General features: G+C 41.6%; 1 protein-coding gene across 1 annotated transcript; it reads left to right on the top strand.

Moving 5' to 3' along the window:
• Positions 1–330: 330 nt before the first annotated feature.
• On the top strand, positions 331–7,655 carry CCNJ (cyclin J). Its single transcript, XM_032191666.1, has 5 exons — positions 331–399; positions 2,051–2,261; positions 4,653–4,952; positions 5,044–5,203; positions 6,192–7,655. Exons 1-5 carry the CDS (start codon positions 331–333, stop codon positions 6,601–6,603), a joined length of 1,152 nt encoding a protein of 383 aa, XP_032047557.1. The 3' UTR covers positions 6,604–7,655.
• Positions 7,656–9,415: the final 1,760 nt, after the last annotated feature.

Below are 9,415 nucleotides of genomic sequence, written 5' to 3'. Positions count from 1 at the left end.
TAGGGTGAGGGGAGGGGGGCGGCGGGAGGGAGGGAGGGAGGCAGGGGGGCGGCAGCAGCGCCGCCGGCCTTTGTTGGGGGCGCGATCGCCCGGCGCCGTGCCCGCCTTAACGAGCCGCAGTTGTTACCCGCATGCCGGCCAGCTGGGCCGGGGGGCCGCGGGGCCCCGCGGCGGGAGCGGCAGCGGCGGCCGATTGCGTTTAATTAGGGGCCAGCGCGGAAAGGGCGAGGGTGGCGCCGCCCGCCCCGCTCCCGTCGCCGTCCCGTCCCGTCCCCAGCGAGCGCCGCTTCCTCCCCTCCCCTCCGCCCAGGCCCCGGCCGCCGCCCCCCGATGGAGCTGGAGGCGCAGTGGTGGACAGGACAGCTGGCGGCCGACATCCACCAGGCGCTGCGCTACAAGGTACCGGGGGCTGGGGGGCTCCGGGGGTGGGGGCTGCCCGGTCAGGGGCTCGCCGGGGTTTTGTTGGGGTCCGGCCGTGCCGTTGGAGGGGGCCGAAGGGCATCTCCCGGCCCGCTGCCCCCGTCCTGACAGCTCGGAGCAGCCCGGCCGTCCTCCCCCCGCGCTTTGAAAGGGGTCAGGGTGCGCTTGGCTCCTCCGCAAGGGTGCCCGGGCAGAGCCGCATTCAGGTAAAGTGTTGTGCTACGGGCGGGATGACAGCAAAACGCGCGGAGCGCAGCAGAACAGCAGAGTTTCAGGTTCTTTGAAGTTGCTTCAGCTCTGACTTGAAGTTGCTCGCGGGGGGTGGCTGGGTACCCAACACTGCCTCAGCTTGAAAGTTTGTTTGCAGCAACCGAGCCTGCTACAAACGTGCTCCCGCTGCCTTACAGCAGTGAGCGGATTGTCCTCCTTGAAGGTGTGTGACTGCCACAGCAACTCCTTTTTTTTTTTTTTGGAAGGGGGTGAGGAAGGAGGAACACAAGAAAAACAGGATGATCTGTGTGCTTCCAAGGGAACGATTACTAAAACTAAGTCAGTCCTTTGAGACGCAAATTCCGCAGTTTAGTAGGTACAGGTGGCTGTTTTGTCAGTTCTTTCCCCCACTTCAATAACATGCTCCAGACCCTTGCATTGATGTTAAAACTTCAAAAAATTTGAGGTAACTGACTTCTAACTGGATGTCACCAGCCTGTTCCGATGGAGATTTAATTGCACTCAAAATCCTGCTTAGTCCAAGCTCCACAACATAACTGATATGGTAAGAGGTGACAGCAGCGCTGCTTTGCTGGATGCAGGAGAGGAGAGTAGCTGCTAGGCAGGAGCCTGGGGAACGCTCTTTGTGCCAGACCAAGTTTTGTATTCAGAACAGATCATGCCAAAGACTTCTCATCTGTGGTGTTGGTAGGGCTTTTGTGTCTTTCAATTTGCAGACGGTGTGAGGTTTGTATAAGTTCAACTAAATGTCTGAGAGCACACAGCAATCAGCATCAGTGCAACACCGGTGAGATCAGATTGTCAGGGTTAGACATGTGCATGTTGCAAGCAATGACACCCCTGCACGCCCCTTTCCTCTTAATGTTTCTACCTTCAGCGAGCTGTTAGTGTCCTTCTCCTGGAGGCATCTGCAGGAGATTCAGCAGCACTGGGGCACGCAAACACTTCAGTACAAAGTCTGGTTGCTCAGATTAAACTGTAGCAGGAGGGGGCTGAGTTAAGCTGTTGGACTTTGCATTGAAGCATCTGAGGGGTACTTGGATACCGTTGCTGCTTCCCTGCTGGGAGGTACACGCGCTTTGCAGTAGAGGTGGTATAACAGGTGGTAAAAATGAAAGTCACTCTAACTGATTGCACGAAAGTCACTCTAATTGATTGCATAATGGAAAATATGTTAAGTTATACTGATGTTATGCAGAACCAAGTTATTTATCAGTTTTATACTACAATAAACAAGTTTTGCTCTGTAAAAGGAATGCTGAAACTATGGGAACAAAAAGAAGGGGAGGAGAAACTCTGAAAATTCCATGATAAGTGTGGGAATATCAGCTGTATTGGCTTGCTAGCAATACAAACTAAATGGTGGTTGTAATAAAATTACATGCTACTGTCCATCTAGGAGCTGAAGCTGCCCTCCTACAAAGGCCAATCTCCCCAGTTACATCTGAGAAGATACTTTGCAGATCTGATTGCCATCGTGAGCAATCGGTTCAGACTCTGTCCTGCTGCACGACATCTAGCTGTGTATCTGTTGGACCTCTTTATGGATCGTTATGACATATCTGTACAGCAGCTGCATGTGGTTGCTCTTTCCTGTTTACTTTTAGCAAGTAAGTATGTGGCACCATACTTTAACCAGAGCAATATAGGTTCTACTGCCAAATGCAAGGAGTGACTTGATGGGATACAGCAGGTAGAAGGGGAAGCATAGTGGCTACAAAAGGTAGACAGATTAGTGTACATAAATTTGGCCCACTTGGTAGGGCATTTCTTTTAGACTCTTGGTTTGATATCTGTTGGCACCTGATAAAACATTGAAGAAAAAATGAACTGCAATTAAAAAGATGTTTATGCTTGGAAACGTAAATTATTCTACGATGAAATTTAGCAGGAGACTAGAGGAATAGAAAGGCTGCCTTTCTAAGGACATGTCAAGATAGGCAGAACCAGTGCTGAAAGCAAGAAGTTAAGATACCTATGACAAAGGAAGAAACTAAATAAGCCGTAGGTAGACTGTACTGAACCCTGCTGATTGTCCTGGATGTGTCTGGCATACTTTAGATTTCATAAATTGAAGTGTTCTTTATGCAAGCTAAGGCTAATGTAAATCCTGTATTGTGTAAGATACAAAATGCAATCACCAGTGTATTCACCTGTGTTACATGGTATTCTGAAGAGGGAATTAATTACAAACATTCGTTATGAACTGTGCTGCTTATATTGACCTCAGCTAGGTTCCTGTGGTGTGTATCCACCTTTCTGTTTCTGGAGTCCTTTCAGAAATCCCCAAAGAGATTTGGATGTAGTTTGCAGCATACCTGCTGGTAATTGTTTTTAAACCTAGTGCCCAAGCTTTGTTCTGGTAGCAGAATTAACTGTTGGTTCAGTTTCTGCTAGTCCATTTCTCTGAATCTATTTTCATTTTCTCAAACAAGGTGAGATCATTGTGTTGTAGCTCTAGGCCTTCTCTGCCAGTCAACACCTCAGCACTCTGTTTTTCTATTTTTGGTATACAGCTTCCTTTCATTGCACTTTGTCTCCACCAATAACTGTTCTGTTGAATAGTTGTAAAGTAGAAGAGAGTTACTTTATATTCTTCTGGGAGGTAGATTTTGGCTGGATGTCACCAGACACCTTTCCCAAAGGATGGGGCTCTGGTTATAAAAAACAGACCTCAGAAACCAGTCTGATCCATTTAAGAAAGTGTATTGTCTTTGAAATAATGCCAGATTTTCAAGTGAAATTCATGTTTTGAAGAGTATTATTATTAAAAAAAAAAAAAATCAGATCTGCCATCTTTTGTAACAAGCAGCAAGTAGAGCTTATGAGAGCCTTGAGTCCTTGTCCTAAGAAGTAGCGTGTGAATTAGTTTAGAAAGCACAAACCAAAATGCTCACTTAAACTTTTGTCCTTTATGGCTCAAACAAGCAATTTAGTCAGCCATACAGTGAGTTAGATAAATCATATATCTATTTAGGTTGTAGAAATAAGAAGAGAAATGATTGTGACCCCTGAAACTTCTATTTCTGTAATTGCTACTAGAGTGTGGGAAACAGAAACTAACTCACTGGGGTTGGTGTTGGATTATGTCCTGATGTAAGTAGCTCCCAACACTGGGGTGGCGTGGGGGAAAGCAAATGATCAGTACGTTCAGTCCTGTGAAAGTCTCCAAAAACGTGCATTTACAACATATGTAGAACTGAATAGAGGGTGTAAGATGGAAAAAATTTGCAATGAAATTGAAATAGCACAAGCATATGGCAAACTGTATGGAAATGTGACACTTGTTTCCCTTATTAATGGGTTTTCTACATATACAATTTTGCTTCAGGCTCAAACCATACAGGCCTGACAAGTTAAAGTCCAGGGAAAGCTGAAGCTACTAGCAGTTGAAACAGTGTGTATAAGGCTCTGTGGGTTTTCAGATATACACTGCTGAAATCCACTTGTTTGAAATGCTGGAGCAACTTACCAGTTATATCCAAAAGCGTGCCTACCATAACAAGCAATAAAAGGAGCCGCACTGGCTAGAGATGGAGCTGTACTCTAAAAACAAAAAGGGTGTGCAGCAGTAGGAGGATGATTAAAGTCGCATGCTGTGGTGTTATGTATGCCAAGTCACATCACAGTGGTATTTCACTGATAATAGGGACACGTTATACAACAATTTGGTGACAAAAACTTAAACATATACTGTACCAGAGATAGCATAATACAGCCCACTTCTGCTCTTGGCAAACAGCATCTGTGTGCGTGGGCAGAAGAACCAACAGGAAATATGCCACTGCACAATATCCAACACAAAGTTTGACATTATCTGCTGAAATTTAGCCCGTTATAGTATGTGCTCCTTTTTGTCTCCAGTGAAGTCCTTGCACCTGTGGGAAAGTCTCAAACTTGTTTGACATAGTAGAATTGAAATATGACCAATGCAGACATCAGATGCAATCTGTTCACTCGTGCTGAACCTTTTTTTCCCTCCTCTTTCTGTTCATCTGAAGGTAAATTTGAAGAAAAGGAAGACAGTGTTCCCAAACTTGAGCAGTTGAACAGCTTGGGTTGTATGACTAACATGAATTTGGTACTAACAAAACAGAATTTGCTTCATATGGAGTTATTGTTGCTAGAAACATTTCAGTGGAATTTGTGCCTCCCAACTGCTGCTCATTTCATCGACTATTATCTTTCTATTGCTGTCCATGAAACTGATCTTCATGATGGCTGGCCAATGGTTTGCTTAGAGAAGACTAAGTTATATATGGCAAAATATGCTGATTACTTTCTGGAAGTATCACTGCAAGGTGAGTTACAAATTTCAGGTAACAATTCCTTTGTTCTTTTAGCTGACCACGTCCAACTTACACAAATCTTTTTCTCTTCCCTTCATTTTAGATCACGCATTTTTAAATTATGCCCCTTCTTTAGTTGCTACTGCATGCGTAGCTTCTTCAAGGATTATCTTGCGTCTCTCTCCAACGTGGCCTACTCGACTGCATCATCTCACTGCATATTCCTGGGACTTCCTGGTGCCATGTATTGAACGACTATTAATGTAAGTTAATAGCTGCTTTTTTTTTTTTTTTTTTAAGCCTGTGTACTGATCTATTGGTATGCTTAATTGCTGTAAACTGCTTGCAATGTTAATTTTTATTTCAATTTGTCTATATGCAGGTATTAGGTAATAACTTTTTTTTCTTGGAAAGAACAAACTAAACACCACCCTCTGATCTAACCTCTGTTCTATTCCTTCAACAAACCCCAGGCTTGCAGCTGATGTATGTAATGAAAGGCATAGTACCTAAAGCATGCCCATGCTGTTGTAGAAGTGTTTTCAGTATCACACTGGCACACTTTGATGTGGGAGGGCAGGGAAGCCTTACAGTCATCTTATAGTGCAACGTAAAAAGTTAGCAGTCCCTTTGGGGGAAAAAAAAAAAAAACTGGTGATGGTTGACCTGTGTTCCAGAGATCAGCCCCATATGGTACCAGAACTGTAGCTGATTTTAGGCCTGTGCAGCTGGCACCTGCTTGACCTCAGCATAAAAGCAAATGAAAGAGTATGTCTAGATACATCTGAGGCAGGTATAAATCAAAGGGAATTGGGGTGAATTAGACTATTTTAAGCTAAACATGGAATAAGCCAAAATATCATGTCTTTTGAAAACCATATACCCAATTTAAATGAGGCAAAAGCAGCAAGCAAGCTTAAAGTTCAGGTTCTGGTAATCAGTGCAATGAAGCGCCAGATATTTTTAGATACTGCTGTATTGCTTGTATTGCACTTAGCTTTAAATGAGTTTTTGTATTGCTACAAAATTCAGTGAAATCCTGAAAAGAAACAAGTTCTAAAACTATATGAGTTTAAAGGGTATGCTAAAATGGTTTTCTGTTTTTTAAATTGTTTTTTTAAATGTTTTTTAAAGTGTTTGGATGCTTTCATATAACTGCACCATTTGTTAGTGCTCTTAAATTAATCCAAAGGAATTTAAAATGACTTTCATATCCATTTTAATGTATTCTGTCTTCTCATTTTGTTTCAGTGCGCATGATAACGATGTGAAAGAAGCAAACAAGCAAAAAGGACAACATGCTCAGTCTGCTCAACATACTGTATTTCAGTCCCCAGCTCCAACTCCCCAGCAGGCCAGCGTTCAGCAGCACATACCCCAGTATCTCCAAGCTCATCAGCCTTCATTACAGTATCACCATCAGACATCGCAACAGCAGAACTGTCAACAGATACTATCAGCTAATCACACAGCATCTTACCCACTTCAGACTTGCCCTGCTGCCTTACAGTCTAGTGTTCAGGCTAGAGGCCATGGACAGACTGGTGCTGCTATGTCACTAGCTGTTCCGCTAGAAGTGAAGCCATGTGTAAGCGTCTCCTACAACCGGAGTTACCAGGTGAATGGACGATATTCCTGTGTTACTCCCTGCTTTGAGAGGTGATAAGTACAAAACTTATTTTGTGCTTCTTTATTTGGGGCAGGAAGTTGCATTGTGGGGAATTGTTTTTTTCATTTTTTTGTTGTTGTTTTTGTTTAACCTCAAATAAGTTTGAGGGCAACAAATTGAATTTAAAAAAGTGTCTTTCCAGAGAAAAAGCAACTGGATTGGCAATCAGTACCATAGCTCAAGTAGAGACTGCAAAAAATAAGCACACAGAACATCTGAAAGAATGCACATAACTGGGAGTAATAACTTCTTCCTCAGGCACTCGGAATACTGTGTGCTTCGAATGCACATTTTGAAATATCAGCCAAAAGAAAAATGGCTGTGGACTAACTACATACTTAAGTTTTAATGAAGGAGATATGCAGTATTACTTTGAAGACGTTTGTATAATACCACCATACAGTATTAACATTTACATTAAATTTACTGAAATTTAAGAATATATAGAATGCCAGACTTCTCCAGATACATGGGGACCACAGGAAGAAACAAACTTAATTTACATAACTCCATAACTCTTGCCCCTTTTTCAGCACTTGTATTGGACATTTGCTTTAGACTAAGGCATTTGAGTTAAGTGGTATTTTGATAGTTTCTAAAGTTTTGTACCTCACAGGATAGACACTATGTTTTTCCTTTTCTTCTTCCCTATCCTTTTTATGTTTAAAGTAATTCTTTCATACTAACTCAGGGAATTTTCTACTCATTACTTTGTGCTGCTGGTTTATACACTTAATTGGGTATAGCCTGAGGGAGAAGGGTAGAAAGGGAAGAGCCTATAGCAAATAGAGGGGCTTTTCTTCAGGGCGTCTGTATCCAGAGTACCAAAGGGCTGTGTTAGGGTTCACAGAATGTAGATGTGAACTACTGCCCAGCAGTGTGGTAGTGAGTAATTGAAGTAAAGAGAAAGTTTCAGCTGAACTTGTACTGTACCAGAACTACTACAGTGGCTGTGATTTTTCCATGTAAGTGCACACACAATAATAACCAACACAAAGCATCCTCCAGTTGTACTGTCAACATGTATTGTGCAAAAAAAAAAAAAAGTAAATGCTTCTACAAATCCAGCTCTGTGTCAGGCTTACAATGGAGGAAAATTCTCAGGTAATACAGGGGCAACTTCTTATTCTACTATTTGGGAGTTCCAGAAGAAAATGCAGAGATTTACTCTTTTAAATGGGTGGATCAAAATATATTGCAGAGTGAACTGCTTTATCACAATTAAGGTGCTAATTATGTAACTTAATGAAATTACACTATCTCCTGTGGAGTGGATAGTCTGAGGGTAGAAAGCTTCACTCATCCAACTCTTTGATGAAAATGGTGGTGAAGATATTACTGGAGATTTTTTTTTTTTTCTTTAAACACCTGCCTCTCCTGTAGTAAAATATGGGAGGAGATATGGATGACAGAATTTCTACTACTTCAAAATTTCTTTATAGTAGGTGGGCTTAAGGCTTTTTTGTTATTTTGTCTTTTACCACCTTCTCACCTGTCTTAGTGTGTACCACCTAATGAAACCGAAGTATTGTGAATCTTACTGCTTTCAAAGTAGGGGCAATTAAGATATGTTACCAGCGTTAAGATGAATGCTCTATCACAGGAGAGGGGGCCTTACCATAATGTTCAGAATGGAGGAAGGATGGCTGTGCTCTTTCTTCCTGGAGCTGAGTGATGAAGTGCTACAAACCCTATTTATCGTGGAGGAGAAGAAATCCTGTTTCACTTTTTTTTTCATAAATCCCAGTTTTTGTTGTGGGCTTTTGTAGCATACATGTGCAAGTCAAGAGGGGATAGGTGGGTGAATAAAAGAGATAATCCTCTCTGTTTTATTCTAGAGAATCAACTTTGAAATAGGCATAGTGTGTTCAATTCTTACTTCCTTTAAGTGCAAATTTTTTTTCCTCACCTCTCTGTCTCTTAATGAATATTTCCCCAGGTCTGCGAGTAGTGTTAAGTAGAGATTTTCCACCTCATAAGATGCCATGCTTTTTATTCAGAATTGTTACCCATTTGAGAGAGAAATAGACTTCCTTCTGCAGGTTTCATTTTGTTTCAGTGCTATATATCAAAGTCCTCAGTGCTCTAACTACCTCTGATAACTATGAATGTACAGTCTTGTAATAGACCATGACTTGAAATAACAGCAGATGCCTGTAGCAAACTTTTCTGTAAAATCTTTGTCAGCTAACTTGTCATCTTTATTTGTAATGCAGCAGTATAGGCTTTTCTTTTTTGGAGTATTACTAAAGTTATCCCATAGGCATTTGATATATAAAAGTTTAACTAATACTTAACACTGGAATTATAATGGGCAGGGGGATTATTCAGTTAGTTAATACTGCAAATTTACATTTATTAGGGTATTTTTGACTATTTTTAAGACATTAGATCAACTGTAAAAAGATCCACTACATGCTGTCTGTTTTTAATTTATTACTTAGTCTGAGTTTTTTTCTTACACTACAGCTTCACCATGACTACAGAAAATGTACACTGAACAGTTTCAATGTATTATTTAAAAGGGCTTTAGCAGTGTACATTAAAAATACTGTTCTTACTATTAGAACCAAAATGTGTTTTTTATGGCATAAAGAAAAATGGTGCTCCTAAATGCAAAATGTCCAAAACAATGGAATCTTTGTGAGTGCTATGCATTCAATTTATTTTTAAAAAATAAACTAGTTTTGAGTAAGAAGACTACGTGGTGTATTATTTAAAAAACTGTTCCTAATCTGTCTTCCACCATCCCTGTGTAGGGGCTGGAGACGTAAGAACTCCTCTGCTCCCTCACGCCCCTATTTCT

The sequence above is a fragment of the Aythya fuligula genome, chromosome 7 (genome assembly GCF_009819795.1).
Source record: "Aythya fuligula isolate bAytFul2 chromosome 7, bAytFul2.pri, whole genome shotgun sequence".
NCBI classification, from domain to species: Eukaryota; Metazoa; Chordata; class Aves; order Anseriformes; family Anatidae; genus Aythya; species Aythya fuligula.
The sequence above is the reverse complement of the archived record's forward strand: the minus strand, read 5'-3'. Positions and strand labels throughout refer to the sequence as shown.

Excerpts from the sequence above, each read along its gene's own strand:
- CCNJ (XM_032191666.1), top strand. The coding sequence starts at position 331 with ATGGAGCTGGAGGCGCAGTGGTGGACAGGACAGCTGGCGGCCGACATC. Across the intron at positions 4,953-5,043 it reads TCTGGAAGTATCACTGCAAG|ATCACGCATTTTTAAATTAT; the intron begins GTGAGTTACAAA and ends CCTTCATTTTAG. Across the intron at positions 5,204-6,191 it reads TGTATTGAACGACTATTAAT|TGCGCATGATAACGATGTGA; the intron begins GTAAGTTAATAG and ends ATTTTGTTTCAG.